Below are 23,449 nucleotides of genomic sequence, written 5' to 3'. Positions count from 1 at the left end.
ACTCTCCCCATCCCCGCCTGTGCCTCCGGAGGCCCTGGCACTGTCTCCTCTTGTCAGCTCATCCCAGCCCCAGCAGGCTAACCTGGGCTGACAGGCTGCCCGCCCCGCCCCCCCACGGCGGGTGGCCTGGCCTCTGCTTTGGGGGTTAGAGCAGGGGCCTGGCAGCCCGGACACCTGGGCTCTCTCCAGCTCTGGGAGGGCAGTGGGGGCAGGGGAGCTGGGAGCTGCAGCCCTGTCTCCCAGTGATGCTCACGAGGGCTGGCACTGGGTCACACTGAGTCCCTGCTGGCTGCCAGCATCTCTGCCTAATTAGAGCTATTAGGCTCCCATCGATGCCAGCCCCCCCTTCCTCCCCCACCACTGGAGCCATGCACAGCATCTGTCACACCCGTCAGCCCCGCGGGCCCTTCCCTGCCTTGGCGCCTGGCCTGCTTCCAGCTGTGCTTCCTCAGTAGTATTACGGTAATCGCCAGCACCCCCTCCCCCACTACTGCCATCGGGGGTCTCCATTTTATAATGCTGTCTATTAGTGGTATTACGGTAACGATCATATACTCAGCTTGGGGCCAGGGTCCGTGTCATGGAGTGCACCTTATTAGAGTCATTATGGTAGCACCCCCAGTCCGGAATCGGGGTCTGCATTACAGAGTGCACTTTATTAGTGGTGTTACAGTAGCGCCCATACCCTGCTGGCCAGTCTGGGGTCAGGGTCTCTGTTATGGTGTGCACTTCATTAGTAACATTATGGGAGCCCCTTGATGGACCCCCCACCCCGCTTATAACTCACGCTGAGACTGGGGTCCCCCGTGTGGTGTGCGCTTTATAAGGAGCACTTACGGTACGGTGAGGTGGGGTGGTGTCTGGTACAGCATGCCTTGTATTAACAGCCCGGTGGTAGCACTTGCCAGTTGGAGATGGGGGTGTCGTTAGTGGTATTACGGTAGCTCCCAAAGACTTCAGCTGAGACCTGGGGGGGAGGACGTGGAAATGTGAGTGCTTACCATTTATTAGTAGCATTATGGTAGACCGAGGGTACCCCCTGGCCTGGCATCATCAGGGTCTCCCTGGTGTGTCCATTTATTCAGTGGATTACGGTAGATCCCAGAAAGGGAAAAAGAAAAAAAAAGGAGGGGTGGGGGTTGGGGAGCGGCTTGCTGGATTTGCCTGCGCTTTCTTACTAGAATTATGGTAACACCTGGAGACAGCATGGCCCCAGGCTGTTGCGGCAGGTGCTTTACAAAGAGCATTACGGTACCTCAGAGTTTTGGGCGTGCGCTTTGTCAGCAGAATTATGGTAGCTCCGGGGGGGCGGGGGGCAGGGATAGGCTGTATGACCAGCCCCCAAGACCCCGGACCCCCGGGCTCTCCCCAGGTCGGGCTCCCCTGGCCCTGACACCAGCCCGGGGAAGGGGAGCGCGGCGGAGCGCGTGCAGCAGGCGGCCCGGACCCCATGGGTTCTCCCTGGTGCGAGCTGTGTCCCCGTGACAGGTGCCTTGCACGCCCCCTCCATCCCTCGCACGAGCAGGCGCACGACGCCCTTGAGCCCTCAGCTCTGCCCGCCCTGCCCCCCAAGCCATCGCACGGGGCCCTGGCGTCGCACGCCGCGCACGAGCGGGTGTCTGGGCACGGTGGGGAGCGCTGGGGTCCGGGTCCCCAGCCCCCCACTCCCCTCCCAGAGAGCCCAGGCGTCCGGGCTCCCGGCCCCTCCGCGCCCGTGTAAAGCCAGGATCCTGCCTGTGCCCCCCCCCCCGTGCCCAGCGCCCCATCGGGGGTCCTGAGCCCGCAGCCTGGGCTGTGCCGGCTCGGGGAGGGCAGCAGTGCCGGGGTGGGGGGAGAGCGGGGCACTGGCAGCCCCCGTCCCTGGGTTCCCTCCCCGCCTCGCCAAGGGGAGCCCCCGGCACCGGCAGCCCCCGCCCGCCCAGTCTCCAGGCTCCCATATTCTCTGCCCTGGCGCAGTAATTACAGCTGCGCTAACGAGCTGGGAGCTGATCGGTCTCATTAGCTCCTAATTAACAATTTCCCTTGATTGGCCTTCGGCAGGCGGCGGGGGGCTGGCGACGTGGCATGGCACCTGCCGCCGCCCCAGACGCCTGGATCCGTCCGCCCGCAGGCCCGGCCCGGCCCGGCCGTCTCCACCGGGACGTGTCCCACCCCAGAGCCAGCCGCATCCCACCCCGATGCCCCCGAGCCGGCCGCTCGCTGTCACGGCGCCTTGCAGGTTGGCACGAGCGGCGGCCATCTTGCCATGAGGCGACAGCCATTTTGTTTCCTGGCAAAGGCTCGGGCGCGGGGGTCCCCATCTCAATCCCGTGCCCCTTTTTGGGCAGACGAGCTGTTTCGGTCTTGAGCTGTGGCGCCGGCCCAAGGGGAGGACGGACGGACCTGCCATTTTGCCCCTTCACTTGGCGTGGGTGCCGGCAGCCATCTTGGGGACCGCACTCCTCCAGGGCAGAGTCGGCCCCTCGGGCAGCGCCATGGGGCTGGATGTCCGGATTTAATTGTCGTCGTCTTCTTCACGAGGGCCAGAGGGGCGAGGCCGACCGGCGCCCAGGCCTCAGCACGTGCCGCGGGGGCAGCTATCTCATCGCTTGACGTGACCGGGCGGCCATTTTGGTGGTGGCCCTGCTCGTGAGGGAGAGAGTGGTGTTAACAAGGGGGAAGGAGGCATCCGGGCTGGCTGAGCGCGGCCAAGCAGCCGTTTTAGGGATCTTCTGCTCGTTAGGGAGAGTGGGACGTCCATGAGAGGGGGGAAGGCGGAGGCGGGGGCAGTCAGCAGGGCAGCGACCACCTTGCTTAGCATGACCAGGCAGCCATTTTGGGGATCGCTCGTGATGACCACAAGAGCGGGGCAGACCTCAGGGCAGCGGCCATCTAGTTTAGCGGGACTGGGGGCCATTTTGGAGCTGGCCCGCTTCTTGGAGAGAACATGATGTTAATGGGAGAGGAGCAAGCAGTCGTCCGGGGTGGCGGCCATCTTGTTGATAGCATGACTAGGAGACCACTGAGCGGGTGGCCCAGCTCGTTAGGGAGAGATTGATGTTAATGACGGGAAAGCAGATATCCTGCCCAGGCAGCTGCCATCTTGTTGCTTGGCATGACCAGGAGGCCATTTGGGGGGCTGAAGTGGCAGGAGGCACTTGCAGCGGCCATCTTGTCGCTTCCCTTGCACAGTGACCTTCTTGGGGTGGCTCTGCCAGCCCGTTCCACGTGGTTCCCGGTTGTTGGCGGTCCGTATCCTGTGTAGCGACCTGTTAGCAGTCTGTATCTTGTGTAACGCCTGGTCGTGTGTGATGGCCAGTGGTGGCAGCCCGTGTTTCATGTAATGCCTGGGCATGGTGGCATGTGTGCTGTGTGACACCTGGCGAGGGCAGCACGTATCCTGTGTAACGCCCAGTCGTGGCAGCCCGTGTCCCGTGTAACACCCAGTCGTGGCAGCCCATGTCCCATGTGACTCCCAGTCATGGCAGCCTGTGTCCCATATAACACCCAGTCATGGCAGCCTGTGTCCCATATAACACCCAGTCATGGCAGCCCATGTCCCGTGTAACACCCAGTTGTAGCAGCCCATGTCCCATATAACGCCCAGTCGTGGCAGCCCGTGTCCCGTATAACACCCAGTCATGGCAGCCCGTGTCCCGTGTAATGCCCAGTTGTAACAGCCCATGTCCCATATAACGCCCAGTCGTGGCAGCCTGTGTCCCATATAACACCCAGTCATGGCAGCCCGTGTCCCGTGTAACACCCAGTTGTAGCAGCCCATGTCCCATATAACGCCCAGTCGTGGCAGCCTGTGTCCCATATAACACCCAGTCATGGCAGCCCGTGTCCCGTGTAATGCCCACTCATGGCAGCCCATGTCCCATATAACGCCCAGTCGTGGCAGCCCGTGTCTCATGTAACACCCGGTCGTTGCAGGTTGTAGATTTGCCCTGCCGGGCCATTGCTCTGTGCGCTGCCCTGGCAGTCCATGGACGGCCCTCGGTACCTAGCGTGTCCCATGCCCTTGGGCTGGCTCTGGTGGCCCATCTTCCCATAATGCCCTCCCCTTGCCTGCTCCATGTTGCTTTGCCAGGGCTTCGGCATCGCACCCTCGCCTCGGTGGTCTGTGATGCATGCAGTTCCGTGTCCTAGCGTGCTCCAGCCCCTTCCCCGGGCCATGGCCCTCCATGCTCTGCTCTGCCGGTCTGTATTGTGTGTAATGCCTGGCTCTCACCCCACAGCCCCCATTCCCCTCCCAAAGCAAGGGGGGAACCCAGGTGTCCGGGCTCCCAGCCCCCCTGCTCTCCTAGAGCCAGGGAGGAGGCTGGCATGGCTGCAAGAATGGTAGCTGTGAGCTATGAGCCAACACCCGCACATGTACACACACACACGTGCGCGCGCGCACACGCACACTACCCAGATAGAGCTGGTGCGGTGAGTTACGGACCAGCACACACGAGTGCACCCGTGCAGACAGCCCCCGTGGGGCCTTTCTGAAGAGGACAGAGGGAGCGATGGTGCGTGGACACATGCGCAGAACCAGGCATCTGGGGGACATGTGGATACACACACTTGCACACACACACACACATAACTGGGACACACACGGACACACACACCCCCCAAGCACCCAGGATGGACGCGCGCACACACACATACACACCTCCAAGCGTCCAGGACACGCATGCGCACACACACCCCAGGCATCCAGGCAACACACACACACACCAAGCACCCAGGACAGACACACACACACACACCTAAGCAGTCAGGACACGCACACACCCCAGGCATCCAGAACACACATGTGCACACACACACAGATGTACACACGCCCCAAGCACCCAGGATGGACTCACACCCCCCCAAGCATCCAGGACATGCATGCACCCCAGGCATCCAGGACACACGCAAACACACACGCACACACACACACCCCCCAGGCATCCAGGACACACGCAGCCCGCTCCATTGAGGGGGCCAGCCAGCGAGCCCAAGCCTCCCCCCCATCTCTGCAGGCCCGGCCTGATCATTAATGCGCTCCAGGAGCTGGATTAACAGGGCTTTGATGAACGAGGCCCCAGGGAGGGAGCCCCTGCCTCCACGGAGCCGCAGGGTGGGACGCCTGGGGTCCTGGCTCTGGCAGGGGAGCGGGGGGGCGGCGCTGGGAGCCGGAGCCGGGACTCCTGGGTTCCCTCCAGGTCCGGGGTGGGGGGAGCAGGGGCTGCCCACCTGGGTCCCATCCATCCTCTCTGTCTCCTCTGTCGCTCCCTCCCACATCCGTCCTCTCCCTGCATCCCTCTGCACACACCTACCTGCCTACTAATCTGTCTGCGCACGCGCCTCTGCCAGCCAGCCACTGCCGCGGGCACTGCTCTGCTGCCTCTCCCGCACCCACTCCCCCTCCGCTCGCCTGCCAGAGCTGGAGAGGACCCAGGCTGCCGGCCCCCCCGCTCGCACCCCCCCGGCCCTTGCTCTCCTCCCAGAGCTGGGGAGAACCCAAGTGAGCCAGGGAGCCCCCCAGCTCCCACTCCCCCCCAGGCTGGAGAGAGCCCGGGTGTCCAGGCTCCCGGCCCCCCGGCTCTCCCCCCCCAGCTCCCACTCCCCTCCCAGTGCTGGAGGGGACACACGTGTCCGGGCTCCCAGCCCGCCCCCTGCTCTCACCCTCCAGCCCCCCACGCTCTTCCCAGAGCCAGGATGGAACCCAGGTGTCCTGCCCCCCCACCCCCCCTGACGTGTCTCGTGCCCCCAGGACCAGGGCACGATCGGGGTGATCTTCAACGTGGGCACGGACGACATCACCATCGAGGAGCCCAACGCGGCGGTGAGCGACGGCAAGTACCACGTGGTGCGCTTCACGCGCAGCGGGGGCAACGCCACGCTCCAGGTGGACAACTGGCCCGTCAACGAGCGCTACCCTGCAGGTAGGCACCCCCCGCCCCGTGCGGGCCGGAGCCCCCCCGCCTGCCTGCCCCAGGGGGCTGGGGACAGCCGCCAGCCCCGGGAGCCAGTGCGCCCTGTTAGCGTCCGCCCCAGTGCAGAGGATTCTGGGTACAGTTGGGAGCCAATCCTGCCCTGTTAGCATCAGTTCTAGTACAAAGGATTGTGGGTATGGTCAGGAGCCAGCCCACCCTGTTAGCACCAGTTCCAGTGCAAAGGATTGTGGGTATGGTCAGGAGCCAGCCTTGCCCTGTTAGTGTCAGACCCAGTGCAAAGGATTCTGGGTAAAGCCGTCAGCCTGCCCTGTGCAAAGCATGCTGGGTAAGAATGCCACTCTCCCCTGGGCAGAGGATTCTGCGTAAAGCTGCCCTCCCCGCAGGGCTGGAAGGAGGCCGGGGCAGGACCTGCCTGCACAGCGTGGGGGGGCAGATGGCCCAGGGGTAGCTGAGGTCTAGTGGGGCAGTTCCCAGCGGGCTGGGCGGGGTATCTCAGCTGCCCCAGGGGTGGATTTTAGCAGGGGGAAGTGAAACACCCCCCATACGGCTCCCGGGGGCCACGGCTCTGCCCTGCCCCCCCATTGCCATGGGTGCCCCCCAGGCAGGGTCTGGGGCAGTTCCGGCCTCTGCTGCATCCCACTGCCCCTGGGGTCGGGGGGCAACGGGGGGGAAGATGCCGCATTTGTATTTGGAAACACCCGCCCCCCCGGTTCTGCACCTCGCTGGCTGTCTCACCCCCACACTGCCCCTCCCAGTGCTGTGTCACGCACAAAACACCCCCTCCAGCCCCACCAGGTCAGACCAGAGGACGTGCAGGGATCCCGACACATGTGAGCGTGTAACGCCCCCGCCTCCCAGTGCAGCATGCACACATGTGCTTGCACGCTTCCTCCCAGACCCTGTGCATGCTCACAGGCACACCTGGGACACGCACATGCCGGAGGGGGTCCCTTGCACAAGCACGCACGCACACACTTCTCCGCAACCCAGCACCCTGCGAGCTGAGCTGCTCTGGAGGTAGATGGGAGAGACACTCATGCGCACGCACACACATGTGCACTGATATGCGTGCTCCCCACCCCCCCTCTCCCCCACCCTTGGCCGTGTGCTTCCGCCCGGTGGAGCGGGGCTGCCAGGCCGCATTAGCAGTTGCTCAGCATCCAGCACACAGCATTGTGGGTAATCGTGAGGGACAGGCATCACGTTGTACTAGCGCCTGCCCAGACATGCTGCCCCCAGGAGGGGGGCTCAGCCAGCCCCTCCCCCAGAGCAGGCTGGGAGCACACGCAGGCCCCATGCATGCTTACATGCACACACTTGCACACATAAGCCCCATGCATACGCTTGTGCACGTGGGTCCTCATGCACACTCTTGGACACTCCAGTATCCCCCATGCACATCATATTTAGGTGAGGGGTGGCCATGGGCATGGGGGAGGCAAGCCAGGCACACGTGGCAGGATTGTGCAGGCCCCAAGGAGCGTGCAGGCTGACACAGGAAGCACACGTGTAGTTCGTCTGCAGGCCAGCACTCACACAATTACACCCCGTGATGCACAGGTGGAGTGACATGCCAGGCACATGCATGTGGTTCCTGTCTGCCCTGCTAGGGTCAGGAGGACGGGGCACACATGCATGGGCTGATGTGCAAACGGACACGCCTTTTACGTGCACTGCACACCTATGCAAGCACCACAACCCCCCCTTGCCTTGTGGCTCTGTGCACCAGAGGACACACGCAATGCACATGCATGCGGTCCCCATGTGCAGCTGCACCATCCCGTCTCCCCGGCCCCCTGGGAGCGCCAGCTTCTGATTACCAACCCAGGTCACTTCCCAGCACCCGCCTGCTTTTAATTAAAGATGTTAATCGCCTTGTTAATACGGGCGCTAATGAGAGCCTGGAAAGTCCCCGATGGCTGCTAATTAGGAGGGACGAGCGACATCCGGGGCTGAGAGACAGAGGGGGGACCCTGGGAAGAGCACTTCAGGCTCCCAACACCCCCTGCTCTCGGCCCCCAGGCGTCCGGGCTCCCAGACCCCACAGCCCCCCACTCCCCTCCCAGAGCTGGAGGGAGCCCAGGCACCCGGGACTGCCCAGCCTCCCCCAAGCCAAGATCAGGACCCCGTCTCCCACCAGCCCCCTCCTGCCCTGCATCCTTCCCCCATCTCCCCCGCCTACCCCCTTTCAGACCAGGGGCCTGATCTACCCCAGGCACAAAAGCCCCCTGCCCCCTCGCATCCATGGCTCCCAGCTGTGCCCAGCTCCCCCTGTTCTCAGATACAAATGCGGCTGGCGGGGATGGGGGTCCGGGTCGGGGGGGTCATTGGTTTGGGACCAGCTGAGGGAGGGGGGGAGCCGGTTGGGGGGGCCACATGCCCCATTTCCTCTGCTGCTCCGGTCACCGCTGCCCCTCCCACCCCCCCACCGCGCGGAGGGAACTAACGACCAGCACTAAAGCCCCGTTAAAGCCCATAAACGCTGCATAAACCCGTCTAACCCCCCCCGCTAAAGCCCCCTAAACCCGCCTAACTAGCTCGCGGCCGCGCTAAACCCGCTAAACCAACCGGGCCCCCCCCACCCGCTAACCTCTGACCTTTGACCTTCCAGCGGGCGCGTGGGGCTGGGTCTTTTTCTCTCTTTCTCTCTCTCTTTCTGGTTCTTTGGTTCTTTCCTGGTTTCTGTTTCTTCTTTCTTCCTTTCTCTCCTTCCCGTTTTTTAACCGACTGCAACATTCTTCTTCCCTTAAACTTCTCTAAAGGCAACAGTGATAATGAACGCCTGGCGATTGCTAGACAGAGAATACCGTATCGGCTCGGTCGAGTAGTAGATGAGTGGCTACTCGACAAAGGTAATTAACAGCAATTAATTCCGCTTAATAACCAATAAATCACAGCGCTTAAAGGTGCAGAGCTCTGCCCACCCGCCTCCCCCTCCCCACCAGGCCCCCAGGGCAGTTGGAAGCTGGTGACGGATTTGGGAAGGTCGGGGCTCCCCCATGGCACGGGTGTCATTCCCCCCCCGTAGGGCACTGTCGGGAGATACCGCCTGCCCAGGCCTGGGCAATAGGACACCAGCGCTTAGGGACTTTGAGAAGGAGCAGGGTCCTGTCCAGAGAGGCAGACACCGGGCAAGAGCAAGGGCAGAACGGGCTTGGAGTCTGCTGGAAAGCTGGCAGAGAACCCAGGCGTCCAGCTGCCAGCTCCCCCCCTCCAGCCCCACTCCCGAAGCTGAAGAGACCCCAAGTGTCCTGGCTCCCAGCCCCAACTCCCCTCCCAGAGCTGGGGAGACCCCAGGCATCTGGGCTTCCGGCCCCCTGCTCTCACCCTCCCAGAGATGAGCATAGAGACCAGGTATCCGGGCCATCCCTCCTGCCCAGGCACCCTGCACACTTATCCAAGTCCAGCCCAGCTCCTCTTCGTCCTGCCCCCTCACCAGCTTTGTAATTGCCCCGTTGCTCCCCCCACCCTCTGGGCAGAGCTTTCTGCCCGCCTTTCCCACCCCGCCAGGTGGAGCTCTGTACCTTTAAGGCTCAAACTCAGTTGGGGAAAAAGGAAAAAACAAAAAAACCCCACCAAAACCACCCAAAAAAGCAACCCCCCCAAAAAAAACCTGCCCCCAAACCCTCCTCCTAACTGCGTGTAACCAGGTGCTAACAAGGCTCTAACCACGCCGCGGTAACCTGCTAATGGCTGATCTAACCTGCTAACTACCGGCCTCATCCGCTAACGGCCGATCTAACCAGCTAACCACTGGCCTAACTTGCTAAGCAACAGCCCGTCTCGCCGGGCAAAGCCCGAACCCGCTAACAAAGCATTACTAACAGAATCATTAAACTGCCAAAAACCAACCCAAAACTCCAGTTAAAGGGATGCTAACCTGCTAATGGATTTTTAAACCTCCCCCCAAACTTCTCCCCCCAAATAATCCAACTCAGGGTGATCGGCTCACTAATTATGGACGGACCTGGTAACGAAGGAGAGGTAACCCTTGGCGTGCCAGGGGGTGGGGGTGGCAAGTGCTGCGTTCTGCTGGGCGCGAAAACCTGTCTGGAGTCAGTGGGGAAAGGGGCGCTTGGAAAACATCGGCCCCCCAGCCACCCACCCCCACCGTGGCCTGGTCTGTCCTGGCGTCCAGCACCTGGCTGGGGCCTGGGAGAGAACCCGGGTGTCCGGGCTCCCGCTGCCCCCGCTCGAACCCACCGAATCCTAGTCCCTGCCCAGAGTGAGGGGAGAACCCAGGCATCTGGGTCTCGCGGGGCGTGGGGGGTCACAGGGGCAGCCTCCTGGCCAGGCTGGGACTGAGGGGGGCACGTACTTGGGTCTGGTCTCCCCTCACTGCCATCGCCCCGATCCCAGCCCTGTGCTGTCCCCCATCGCAGCCACCATCGAGGCAGTGAGGGGTCCTCCAGGCTGGGTTGGGGCTGTGCTGGAGCAGGAAGGGGTAAACATTCCCAGTCCCACCCTGCTTATCTCCACCCCCCCCAGCTATGGGACTGGGACCCACAGGCCCCAGGATGCCTGGCTTCCATCCCCGATGCTGCCTCTGGGTCAGCAGGGGGGAAGGGTATGTAGCAGCTGCTGGCCACGGGCCTCAGTTTCCCCACCTGCAGAAGCCCCCTTGGGCATCCCTCCCTGTCCATCCCTCCTGCACCCCAAATCCATCCCTCTGTTTCCCTTTCTGCCACTCTGGACACCTCCATCTGCCCCTGCCCCAGCCCCCTCCATCCATGCCTCCCCCCACCTTCCCTGCGTCCCCCACTCGCCCCTTTGCTCAGCTCCAAGTCCTTTCCTCCCTTCATCCACCTGTCATCCCCACACTTCTCCATCCCCCAGCTATCCTCCATCCGTCCACCTTCCTTCTTTCACCATAACCTTCCCTACCCCCTCGATCCCATCCTCGCAACCACTCGCCCATCCCCATCCATCCCTCCTCCCCCAGCTTTCCATCTATCCTCACATCCATCCATCCAACCATCCTTCCTTCACCATAGCGTTCCCTATGTCCTCACACCCATCCATCCATCCATCCATCCATCCATCACCATAGCCTTCTATACACGCTCACACCCATCCATCTGTCACCATAGCCTTCCACATGTCCTCACATCCACCCATCCAACCCCACCTCCATCCATCCATCTCCACATCCTTTCATCCATCCATCCATCCACCCACCCCCCCGCCCCACTTATCCCTCTCCCTGGGCCTAGCCACCCCCCAGGGTCAGCCTGCCACCCCCAGGCCCCGTGTCTCCCGGTGAGCAGAGCACGTTGGGCCTGCTCAGCTGTGTTCACCATGTGACATGGTGTCACAAGCATGAGGGCATTCACAAGGGTCCCATTCAGTGTCATTCTGGTGCTCATGAGAGTCCCATTTGGTGAGGCTTCCCTGTTCACGAGGATCCTGTTTTGAGACGTGTTCACAAGGGTTGCATGTGGCAACGCACTGGTTTTCACAAGGGTCATATTGACACTCTGGAGCTCATGAGGGTCCCATTTGCTGACACTTCCTTATTCACAAGGGACCTTTTCTTGCAAGGTGTCACTGCTCACGAGGGTCGCATGTGGTGACACACTGCTCATCACATTTATTAATGCTCTGGTGTTCACAAAGGGCCTGCTCTGGGACACTTCCCTGTTCACGAGGGGCCTGTTTTGCGAGGTGTCACTGCTCACAAGGGTCGCGTGCAGTGACATGTTGCTCATCACATTTATTAATGCTCCCGTATTCACGAGGGGCCTGCTCTGTGACGCTTCCCGGTTCACGAGGGGCCTGTCTCGGGAGCTGTTCCACGAAGGTCACTTGCAGCAACACGTTGCTGTTCACAAGGGTCACGTTTGTTTATCACAAGGGTCCTGTTTTGTGATGCTTCCCTGCTCACAAGGGTTGTGTGATGAGGGGGGCTGGGGCTCAGAGAGGCCTCGACACATTGGAGGATCCGACCAACAGCAATCTCAGGAAGTTCAACAAGGACAAGTGCAAAGTCCTGCACTTAGGACGGGACAGTCCCCTGCACTGGGACAGGCTGGGGGTGACAGGCTGGGCAGCAGCTCTGCAGAAAAGGATGTGGGGAGACAGGGGACAAGAAGCTGGACAGGAGCCAGCAGTGTGCCCTTGGTGCCAAGAAGGCTACCAGCATCCTGGGCTGCATTGGTAGGAACAGTGCCAGCAGATCCAGGGCAGTGATTCTTCCCCTCTACGTGGCACGGGGGAGGCCACATCTGGAGTCCTGTGTGCAGCTGTGGGCCCCCACCACAGAAAGGATGTGGCCAAGTTGGAGAGAGGCCAGCGGAGGGCAAGGAAAATGGTTGTGGGGCTGGGGGACAGGACTGGTGAGGAGAGGCTGAGGGACCTGGGCTGATTCAGTCTGAAGAAGAGAAGACGGAGGTGGGATTTGATAGCAGCCTTCAGCTCCCTGCAGGGTGGATCCAGAGAGGCTGGAGCTGGGCTGTTCTCAGCGGTGGCAGATGGCAGAACGAGGAGAAATGGGCTCAAGTTGCAGCGAGGGAGGTTTAGTTTTGATTTTAGGAAGAATTTTCCCTGGAGGAGGGTAGTAAAACACTGGAACAAGTTCCCCAGAGAGGCTGTGGGATCTCCATCCTGGGAGGTTTTGAAGACCCGAGTAGACAAAGCCTTGGCTGGGATGATGGAGTTGGGGCTGGGGCTGGTCCTGCTCGGAGCAGGGGTTGGTCTAGATGTGACCTCCGGAGGTCCCGTCATCTTCTATGACTCTGTGACAAGTTGCTGTTCACAAGGGACATGTTGTGGACACGCCAGTAGTCACGAGGGCCTTATTTCACGACACTTTGCTGTTCGCAAGGGTCGTGTGCAGTGACACATTGCTGGTCACGAGGGTCATATTCGCTGACGCTTTCCCTGTTCACGAGGGCCCTGGTCGGTGATGCTGCTGCGCTCACGAGGGCCGCAGCTTGGCACAACTGTGCTCCTGTCAGTCTCACCAGTTTCATGACACGTGCCAGGCTCACCCTCCTTCGTCACAAGTCCTGTCTGCCCAAGCATCACGAGAGTCCCGCTTCATGCTCCTGCGCTCACAAGGGTCCTGCATCAGGGCCCCCGTGACCCATGGGCTGATGCCTCAGTACTCACCAGGTTCACTCATGACACTTCGGTGCTCACAAGGGTCCTGCCTGGTGGCACCTTGGCATTCACCAGGGTCACGCATGATGCTTTGGTGTTCACTGGGGCCAGGTTTGGGGATGCCCCAACACACACAACGGGCACGGCCTGGTGCCCCACATGCTCCAGGGTCACGCTCAATGACTCCAGTTCACCAGGCCTGCCTTGTTCACAAGAGGCATGCGCCCCCATCATGCCCCTTTGCCTGCATGGGTCAGTGACCAACGTGACCTTGTTCACAAGCATGTGACACTCCTTACCCCTTCTTCCTCGCACACATCCCCATGCTCATAGGCCCAAAGCATCCAGTGAGGGTGCGAGCACAGTGAGCAAGGCCTGGGCCGGCCCCCATGCCTGCCACAAGCACATGCGAGGGGGGGAGGCGGGTGCCTCCCAGCGCACACGGGTTCTTGCACGCTGAAAAAAGCACCAAACCCCCGGCAGGAACTAAACCATCTAACAATGCCTCTAAATAAGCAACAACAAAAATTCTAATAATAACCTGCTAACGAGAGGGAAACTAATTAAAACTCTAATGCCCCCTCCCTCCCCTCCACACCCCCAAAACCTGGCAGGGCCCCGTGCAGGGCCAGGTGGCTTAAAGGTGCCTAAACCTGCTGTCGCCCCACCCAGAGGGTTACAGCGTCTGCACTGGCCCTGTGCGAGGGGCTCACACGAGGATGCAGTGCCGTTTGCACTAGGAGGTCCCTTCAATGCCCCCCCCACCCCCCTCTGACACTTCCCTTTGGCTTTTTTTAAAACCTTGTGGGAAGGAGGGAGTGAGGAAGAGGAGGAGGGGAAGAGAGCATGGGAGGGAAGGGGAGGGTGGGGGTTCGCTTCACACCAGGGCTGGCACGTTGCACGTGGGGCTGGGTGGTGATGGCCCCTGGCCTGGTCCCCAGGTGTCTGAGCCCCCCCCCCCCAGCAGCACCTCCTCGCGCTCTCTCGCCCTCCTGTTCCCTCGTCTTCCCCCTGCAGGGCTCGGCCGGGGCTGGAGTAGGACGGGGTGGAGGTTGCAGGGCATGGATGGGGGGGAATGGAGATGGGTGGATGAATGGAAGGAAGGCAGGAAGGAGCGAGGAGAATGGATGGATGGGGAGGGAAGTGGGGCTGGCGGGTGGAAATGGGAATGGGTGGGTGAAAGGAAGGGAGGATGGAGGGATGGCAGGCAGTGGGGGTAGAGGGGTGGAGGGATGGCAGGCAGCAGGGGTAGAGAGATGGATGGGTGCTGGGTGCCGGCAAGAGGCCTGCTGATCTCCACCACGTGCTGGGTGAGGGGATCCGAGCAGGGGCAGCCCCACCGTATCCAGGGGGCAGGGCCCAGAGGAGGGGACATGGCCACGGGCCCCCGGCTCCTACAGCTCCCCCCGTGCAGCAGCTGCCAGGCGCTCGCTCACCCTGGTCCTGCCTCTCTATGTCCCCCGGCAGGTCGGCAGCTGACCATCTTTAACAGCCAGGCCGCCATCAAGATCGGGGGCCGCGACCAGGACCGCCCCTTCCAGGGCCAGATCTCGGGGCTGTACTACAACGGGCTGAAGGTGCTGGCGCTGGCGGCTGAGAGCGACCCCAACGTGCGGGCTGAAGGCAACCTGCGCCTGGTGGGCGAGGTGCCCTCCGTGCTCACCACTGAGACCACGGCCACCACGCTGCTGGCCGACATGTCCACCACCATCATGGAGACCACCACCACCATGGCCACCACTACCACGCGGCGTGGGCGCTCCCCCACCATGCGTGACAGCATTGCCCAGGTCAGCGGGGCCGGGGTGGGGGCCTGTATCTTCACCCCCAACCCCCTGCCCTAGGCCGCGTGTCCCAGACCCATAGCATGTCCAGTCTGTATCCTCCCCGCAACCCCTTCCCTAGGCCACGTGTCCCATCTCTGTGTTATGGGGGGTCCGTATCCTCCCCCACACTAACCCCGTCTTAGGCCACATGTCCCAGCTCCATATCATGGGGGAGGGTCAGTATCCTCCCCCCCCACCTCCTGCCCTAGGCCACGTGTCCAAACTCGGTAGCATAAGGGTGGTCTGTATCCTCCCCGCCCCCTTGCCCTAGGCCAAGTGTCCCAGCTCTGTAACATGGGGGGTCTGTATCCTCCCCCCCAACCTCCTGCTCTAGGCCGCGTGTCCCAGCTCTGTAGCATAAGTGGGACCTGTGACCCCGGGGAGCCCCGGGGGCTGGTGCTGCGGGGTAGGGAGATGTCGGGGGCAGCCATGGGGATGGACAGGGCAGGGGATGACACCCCACTGGGAGGCACAGGGGACCCCGGGGGCAGATCTGTGGGGGCTGCAGGGTCTCACACCCCAGCTGCAGTGACAGAGCCTTTGCAGCCCCCTCCTCCTCCTCCTCCTGCATTAGAGGGAAAATCGCTGACAAAGTCGTCCCGGCTGCCATGGCAACCGGAGCCGGTAATTAGAGCGGCCTGATTTCCCATCCCTGGGAGAGCAGAGCTGGGGGGGGAGGGGGAGGCCGGGGTTTTGGGGTGAGGATGACTCAGAGCTGAAGGCAGCGAGGGGGAGGGGGCGGGTCTGGGGGGCGAGAGCAGGGGGCTGGGACCCCGGACACCTGGGTTCACTCCCCACTGCCCGGGCTGCGAGTCAGGGGGGGGCTGGGACCCCGGACGCCTGGGACCCCACACACCTGGAGCCCCTCCCCGCTGCGGGGGCTGCAAGCTAGAGCAGGGGGCCTGGGACCCCAGACACTTGGGAGCCCGATGCCCGGGTTCCCCCCGGCTCTGGGAGGGGGTCAGAGCTGGGGGTGACAGGAGGGAGCCTGGACACCTGGGGACAGGCCTCCTGCCCTCTAGCAGATGCTGCCCTCCCAGCCCGCCCCCCAGCCCGTGTTCACCACCAGCCGCTGGCCCCTGCCATGCTGCCCCTGCACTGCTGCTCCTCGGCAGTCCCAGCGCCTGCTGGCTCCACGCCCGCTCCCTGCAGCGCCACAGACCCGCTCCAAGGGCACCGGGCCCTGGCACCGCAGCCAAGCCCAGCGCCCCCTGCTGGCTGCCCCCTGCAGCACGGTGCCCCCTAGGGCTTGGGACATCAGCACACGTGGTCTCCCATTGGTATGCCAACCTTCCCAGACCCTGCTTAGCTTCCTGGAGTGGGTATCAGGGCCCCTCGAGGCAGAGCGCCCCCTGCTGGCTGCCCCCCCACAGCGCGGCTCCCTCCGGGGGGCCCGATCCAGGCCCGATCCGGGGGCACCGGCTAGAGCAGGGGTTGGGGCAGTGGGGCAGGGTGCCTGAACACCTGGGCGCTCCCCTGCTGACCTCACCCTCCTTCCCCCCACCAGAACACGGACGACTTGCTGGTGGCGTCAGCCGAGTGCCCGAGCGACGACGAGGACCTGGAGGAGTGTGAGCCCAGCACAGGTGGGTCCTTCTCCGCGCCGCCGCCAGTGCCAGGGGGAGGGGGGGCAACGTGCGCACACATCCTGGTGCACACGCACCTGCACAGGTGTCCCTGTAGACACGTGTCCAGGTGCACATGTACATACACGTGTGTCCCTGTAGACACACACCCCGGTACACACGTACATACACACATGTCCGTGTAGACACACACCCCAGTGCACATGCACATGCATGCGTATCTCTGTAGATGCACACGCTGGTGCATACACAAATACGCATGTTCCTATGGACACATGCCCTGGGGTACCAGCACATATACATATGCCTCTGTACACACACGTGCACATGCCCCCATGCACACACACATACACAAGCCTTGGTGCATTCATACATATAGAAAAATCCTGGAACACACCCTTATGAACACACATGTCCTGAGGCACACATGCACACCCCAGTGCATACTCACACACACACACCTGCATATCCCCAGGGCATGCACACAGCATGGTGTGCACGCACACACACACACACCCCTGTATACACACGCACACACCTCTGTGCCCATGCATACAGCTGTCCCTCTCCACACATGCCTTCATGCACGCACAGACACATGCACACACACATCCCTGTAAACACACATACCTGTCCCTGTAAATGCCTTTGTGCACAGACAGGGACAGGTTCATGCCTTCCTATGCCTGCCAAGATTCAGACACTCCTGTGTGGACACGGGCGCTCACATACACTTGCGTGCATTGCCACTTATCCTTTGACACATGCAGTCACGTGCTCATAAGTCTACACTGACACAGGCACATGTGCACACCATGACACGCCCTACACGAACACACCTTGTGCACAAGGGAACATTAACAGCTTCACTGGGAGCCCCCCAACCTGCACTCATTTCTGTGCACACGCTTACACACACAGCTCTCCCCGCACGCCATCTCAGCATGCAGTAATGCACTGCGACACTCAGACATGCCCACACACGTCTGCATACATGCAAGCGTGTATGTGGTTGTGGCTCCATGTACTCTCCAACACGTCACACGTACATGTGCACACTTGCACACACCTGTGACGGTCCCAGACCCCGGCCCCAGGCCGCTGTGCACTGACCCAGAGCCCAGTACTGCGCGCCCGGCCTGGCCTGTCCCCCCCAGGACTGATCCCCACCCCCACCCCCTGCTTCCCCCCATGTCCAGGCTCCACCCCCCACCCCCCTTAGCACCTTTCTCCAGACGGACGGACTGACTGACAGACTGGACAGACTGGACAGACAGATGGACAGACTGAGCCCCGCTCCCCCCCCCCCAGCACCAGCTCCCTGCATTACTCAGGGCCAGAAAGGAAAACGCAGCAGAAGCCATTGAACCCGGAACGCCAGGCCCTGGCTGGTGAAACCGGGAGGAGACCCCAGGTGTCCGGGCTGCCAGGCCCCCTGCTCTGACTCCCTAGACCCCACGCCCCTCCCAGGCATCCAGGCTCCCACCCCCAGCTCCCACTGCCCCCCCACCCGAGCTGTGGAGGACCCAGGTGTCCAGGCTCCCTCCTCTCAGAGATTCAAGCCCAGCTCGTGAATAGCTGCCACCCGCTTCATTTACATACCGACGAGGGGGCTTTGATTGTTCGAGCTGTTTTGTGGTAAAGTGTTCATGAGTGACCCACACCCCCCAGAGCTGGGCGCAGCCCTGCTAGGGCCCTGTGTCCCCAGTCCCTATGCCCCCCAGAGCCAGCAACTCGGCTGCCAACACATCCCACCCCAGATCCAGCTGCATTGCAGCCCCGCATTCCCAGCCCCGATGCCCCCCAGACCCAGTGGCTTGGCTGCTAACACATCCCACCCCAGAGCCAGCCGCAATGCAGCCCCACGTCCCCAGCCCTGATGCCCCCCAGAGCCAGTGGTTCGGCTGCCAACACATCCCACCCCAGAGCCAGCTGCATTGCAGCCCTGCGTCCCCAGCCCCGATGCCCCCCAGACCCAGTGGCTTGGCTGCTAACACATCCCACCCCAGAGCCAGCCGCATTGCAGCCCCACGTCCCCAGCCCCGATGCCCCCCAGACCCAGTGGCTTGGCTGCTAACACATCCCACCCCAGAGCCAGCCGCATTGCAGCCCCGCATTCCCAGCCCCGATGCCCCCCAGACCCAGTGGCTTGGCTGCTAACACATCCCACCCCAGAGCCAGCTGCATTGCAGCCCCGCATTCCCAGCCCCGATGCCCCCCAGACCCAGTGGCTTGGCTGCTAACACATCCCACCCCAGAGCCAGCCGCATTGCAGCCCCGCGTCCCCAGCCCCGATGCCCCCCAGACCCAGTGGCTTGGCTGCTAACACATCCCACCCCAGAGCCAGCTGCATTGCAGCCCCGCATTCCCAGCCCCGATGCCCCCCAGACCCAGTGGCTTGGCTGCTAACACATCCCACCCCAGAGCCAGCCGCATTGCAGCCCCGCATTCCCAGCCCCGATGCCCCCCAGACCCAGTGGCTTGGCTGCTAACACATCCCACCCCAGAGCCAGCCGCATTGCAGCCCCGCAGCCCCAGCCCCGATGCCCCCCAGACCCAGTGGCTTGGCTGCTAACACATCCCACCCCAGAGCCAGCCGCATTGCAGCCCCACGTCCCCAGCCCCGATGCCCCCCAGACCCAGTGGCTTGGCTGCTAACACATCCCACCCCAGAGCCAGCTGCATTGCAGCCCCGCATTCCCAGCCCCGATGCCCCCCAGACCCAGTGGCTTGGCTGCTAACACATCCCACCCCAGAGCCAGCCGCATTGCAGCCCCGCGTCCCCAGCCCCGATGCCCCCCAGACCCAGTGGCTTGGCTGCTAACACATCCCACCCCAGAGCCAGCTGCATTGCAGCCCCGCATTCCCAGCCCCGATGCCCCCCAGACCCAGTGGCTTGGCTGCTAACACATCCCACCCCAGAGCCAGCCGCATTGCAGCCCCGCATTCCCAGCCCCGATGCCCCCCAGACCCAGTGGCTTGGCTGCTAACACATCCCACCCCAGAGCCAGCCGCATTGCAGCCCCGCAGCCCCAGCCCCGATGCCCCCCAGACCCAGTGGCTTGGCTGCTAACACATCCCACCCCAGAGCCAGCCGCATTGCAGCCCCACGTCCCCAGCCCCGATGCCCCCCAGACCCAGTGGCTTGGCTGCTAACACATCCCACCCCAGAGCCAGCCACATTGCAGCCCCACGTCCCCAGCCCCGATGCCCCCCAGACCCAGTGGCTTGGCTGCTAACACATCCCACCCCAGAGCCAGCCACATTGCAGCCCCACGTCCCCAGCCCCGATGCCCCCCAGAGCCAGTGGTTCGGCTGCCAACACATCCCACCCCAGAGCCAGCTGCATTGCAGCCCCGCGTCCCGTTCCTGAGGCCCCACCCCAGAGGCAGCCGTGTCTCTGTTCTACTTAGCTGCTGACACCCCCCACCCCAGAGCCAGCCGCATCCCAGTGAGGGGCCTGGTCTCCCCAAGCCCCAAAACACCCAGAACCCCGGCATCCCGGCCCCTCACCTACATTTGCCGCCCTCTCCCCCTCCTCACTCAGTCGTGCCCCTAATCAGGGCCAAGGCATCACTCTGGGCTCTGTTCATACTGCGACATAGTCCTGGGTGCGGGTTACGTGGCAGCAAGGGGTTGGGAGCCCGGACACCTGGTTCTTCCTGAGACCCACGACAGGAGTGGGGTCTGAGGGGTGGCGGGGAGCCCGGGCGCCTGGGCTCCGTCCCAGCTCATGGAGGGGAGCGGGGCCTGAGCCCGGATGCCTGAGTTCCCTCCAGCTCTGGGCGGGGAGTGGGGGCCCGGGTGCTCCCCCCACTCCAGCAGGGGCCTAGAGTCCCAAAGCAACGCGGACCCGGTCGCCAGGACTCCTGGGTCCCGGGGCTCAGCTGCCTTTTCCTTTGCCGGCCTCTGCGCTCCCCCCACCCCCATCTCTGCCGCGCTCCCCACCCGACGGGCTGCTTGCTCTGTCTGCCCCCGCCCCCCTGCCCCCAACCCCCTTCCAGCCAGGGCAGGGCCTCCCACGGGTCTCCCGCAGACCCGATCCCGACCCCGACCTCCACCGTGGTGGTTGTCAGAGTGGAAAGCCGGGGCGGGGGGCGGTGGGAGGGGACACAGACAGATAGCTGGAGCTGCAGATGGAGATGCAGGCTGGAGAGCAGGGCTGGGGGGACGGGGACAGGGGGAGCAGGAAGGACAGAGCCAGCACGGCAGGAAAGGGAGGCACGGGCGCAGGTGCAGAGGCTGGCGGATGACGCCTGGCCGGAGCCTGGGGAGAGGGGCGGAGGGTGCAAGGACAGAGATGGATGGATGGAGGGAGCGAGAGGGAGAGGACGGAGCAGTGTGTGCGGAGCCAGGGCAGAGAGGAAAGAAGGGAGGAAGGAGGCGAGAGAGCGCGGGGGAAAGGAGAGGAAAGGAAAGGAGAGAGAGAGGGAAGAAGGAAGGAAGGAAGAGAGAAAGGAGAGAGGAGGGAGAGGAAGGAAGGAAGAGCAGAAGAGGAAGGAGCTGGGGCAGGAAGATCATTCAGCTCAGAGCCGCGGAGAGGAGCGGAGCCAGGCCGAGGGCCAGCCAGGCAGGGCGAGGAGAGGAGAGGAGGTCGGACAAAGACCAGAGGAAAAAAAAAAAAAAAGAAGGAAAAATGAATGAAAGAAAGAAAAAAAAAGTTGCTTTTTCTCCAAAAAACATTCTTACCTAGTTTTCTTTTTTGTAATTTTTTTTCTTCATGCTAAAATCACATGGGCCAATTTGTTGATGTAAGTTGCCTGAATTCCGGGGTTTGCTCTCTTATGTTTAAAGGAAAAAAGGAAGGAAGGAAGGAGGAAACAGATAACATAACTAACTAAATACATAAAATAACGAGGGAAAGAAAGGAAAAAAAAAAAAAAGAGGAAGGAAAAAAAAAACACCCGCTGTGTGACGCTGCGAGCACAGGGGAAACCAAGGTCCCCGCGTTAACGCCCCCCAGACGGAGCCGCTAACGGAGGCAGCGGAGGCCGCGCCGCGCCGAGGGGGTGTGTGAGGTTCAGGCCGGACCAGGGAGCTTTTCTGTTTCTTTGCCCCCGTTCGCGGCCTCCGCGCTGCCCGCTTTGAGTTCCTCGTCCTGCCCCCGTTGCTTTGGTTTTCTTTTATTCCCCCTCCCCCCCCACTTCTTTTTTGTTGGCTTTTGGTTCCCCCGTGGAAGTCCGGCGTGGTTAGTGGCCACGAGGAGGGGGGCAGCGGGGCGCAGCTGGCCGGGGGGGGCGTGCGGGGCCGGGGGGGCATCCCCGCCGGGCACTAACCCGCCCCCCCTCCTTCCTCTCCCTGTCTCTCCTCCTCCTGTCTCTGTCTCTTGTTCCAGGCGGCGACCTGGTGTTGCCCATAATCACGGAGGACTCCCTAGACACCCCGCCCGTGGCCACCCGCTCCCCCTTCATCCCCCCACCGCCGACTTTCGGCCCCTACCTGACCGTGGTCGAGGCCACGCGGGACTCGCTGGCGCCCGGCGCCCAGCCGCGCCCGCCCTGCCTGGCCGAGCAGGACGACAGCGACTGCGACGACGCCATCGAGGCCTCCGGCTACGCCTCGGGCGAGGTCTTCGACTCCAGCCTGCCCCCCACGGACGACGAGGACTTCGAGGCCACCTTCCCCCTGGTCACCGACCGGACCCTCTTAGCCCGGCCGGACGGGGGCAAGAAGGGGCCGCGGCCACCGGGCAGGACAGGCGCGCCCGCCGCCTCGGCCAGCCCCGCGCCGCTCACCACGGCCGCCCCCGACCTGCTGAGGAACATCCCCGCCGGGAAAATGAACAACCGCGAAGCCCCCAAGCCCCCCCCCGAGCAGCCCCCGCCCCCGCCCACCGCCTTCGAACTGGACCCCCGGCGCCGGCCGCGGCCGCCCGGCGCCTCGGCCGCCCCTCACCCCCGCCCTCTGCCCACAGCCGGCACCACGGGCCCCGGGGAGCGGGGCGCGCCGGGCGCCGTGGAGGTGATCCGCGAGTCCAGCAGCACCACGGGCATGGTGGTGGGCATCGTGGCGGCCGCCGCCCTCTGCATCCTCATCCTCCTCTACGCCATGTACAAGTACCGCAACCGGGACGAGGGCTCCTACCAGGTCGACCAGAGCCGCAACTACATCAGCAACTCGGCCCAGAGCAACGGGGCCGTGGTCAAGGAGAAGCCGGCCGCCGCCGCCAAGGCCCCCGGCAAGAGCAAGAAGAACAAAGACAAGGAGTATTACGTCTGAGCGCCCCCCCGCCGCCCGCCCTGCCCTTCACACGCCCGCACGGACCCCCGGCGCCCCCGGCCCCGGCCCCGGCCAGGCCTCCTGCGTGCGAGCGAGAGAGCAGCGCAGGGAGAACCCGGCCCCCCCGGCCCCTCATCCCCCTCCGGGAGTGCACGCCCAGGGCGGGGGGGCAAGGACCCCCCCAGGCAGAGACACCTTCTCCCCACCCTCCCACGGGGCTCTGGGCTTTGTCGGGGGGGGGTCTGGAGGTCGAAGGGGGTAGTTTCGGGGCTTCTTAGGGGTCTGCTTGGTCAGGAGGGTTTAGGGGCTTTCGGGGATTGACTTGGGGGGCCCTTTGGGGGGGTTGAGGGGCTTTGGGGGTTGATTTCAGAGGGGTTTGTCTCCTTTTGAGGGCTGTAGGGGCTTTGGGAGGTTGAGTTGTGAGGGGTTGAGGGGCTTGGGCGGTTGATTTCAGAGGGTTGTGTCTCCTTTTGGGGGGGTTGATTTTGGGGGCTTGTTTCCTGTGGGGGGGTGAGGGGCTTTGGGGAGTTGATTGTGGGGGGATGTTTCCTTCGGGGGGGTTGATTTGGGGGTTTGGGGGCGTTTCGGTCGGGGTTGCCTCGGGGTCAGTGTCTTCGGGTTTCCCTTCGGTCGGGGACTTGGGGTTCCCAGCCGGGCTCCTCGAGGGTCGTTTGGAGTTTCTTAGGGTTTCCTTTTGGGAGGAGTTGGAGGGGTTTCTCTTGCGGGGGGCCGGGCCCGTTCCCGGCCGCCTGGATGTCACTTTGGGTTTGCAGGGGTTCCCGTTTCATTTCCCATCCATTTC

General features: G+C 63.1%; 1 protein-coding gene and 1 long non-coding RNA gene across 9 annotated transcripts in view; one reads left to right on the top strand and one right to left on the bottom strand.

Moving 5' to 3' along the window:
- The window catches only part of NRXN2 (neurexin 2), a 101,653-nt gene extending 78,519 nt beyond the window's left edge, over positions 1-23,134 (top strand). For 3 of the 8 annotated variants that reach the window (XM_059718384.1, XM_059718383.1, XM_059718387.1), the window contains 5 exons: positions 5,732-5,903; positions 8,678-8,767; positions 14,484-14,806; positions 16,350-16,428; positions 21,764-23,134. In XM_059718384.1, the coding sequence (XP_059574367.1) occupies positions 5,732-5,903; positions 8,678-8,767; positions 14,484-14,806; positions 16,350-16,428; positions 21,764-22,647 (1,548 nt within the window). In that variant the 3' untranslated portion in view covers positions 22,648-23,134. The remainder of the gene's footprint in view (positions 1-5,731; positions 5,904-8,677; positions 8,768-14,483; positions 14,807-16,349; positions 16,429-21,763) is intronic. The other 5 variants (XM_059718386.1, XM_059718390.1, XM_059718385.1 and 2 more) reach the window with 3 other exon arrangements.
- LOC132245716 (uncharacterized) lies at positions 351-21,502 on the bottom strand. The gene is made up of 3 exons (XR_009457444.1): positions 21,118-21,502; positions 8,513-8,671; positions 351-967 (listed from the first exon to the last, which is right to left on the bottom strand). It is a non-coding gene; the product is annotated as an uncharacterized LOC132245716 (long non-coding RNA).
- Positions 23,135-23,449: the final 315 nt, after the last annotated feature.

This window comes from Alligator mississippiensis, chromosome 15 (genome assembly GCF_030867095.1).
Source record: "Alligator mississippiensis isolate rAllMis1 chromosome 15, rAllMis1, whole genome shotgun sequence".
In the NCBI taxonomy this organism is placed as follows: domain Eukaryota; kingdom Metazoa; phylum Chordata; order Crocodylia; family Alligatoridae; genus Alligator; species Alligator mississippiensis.
This window is presented reverse-complemented; position numbering and strand designations above follow the sequence as displayed.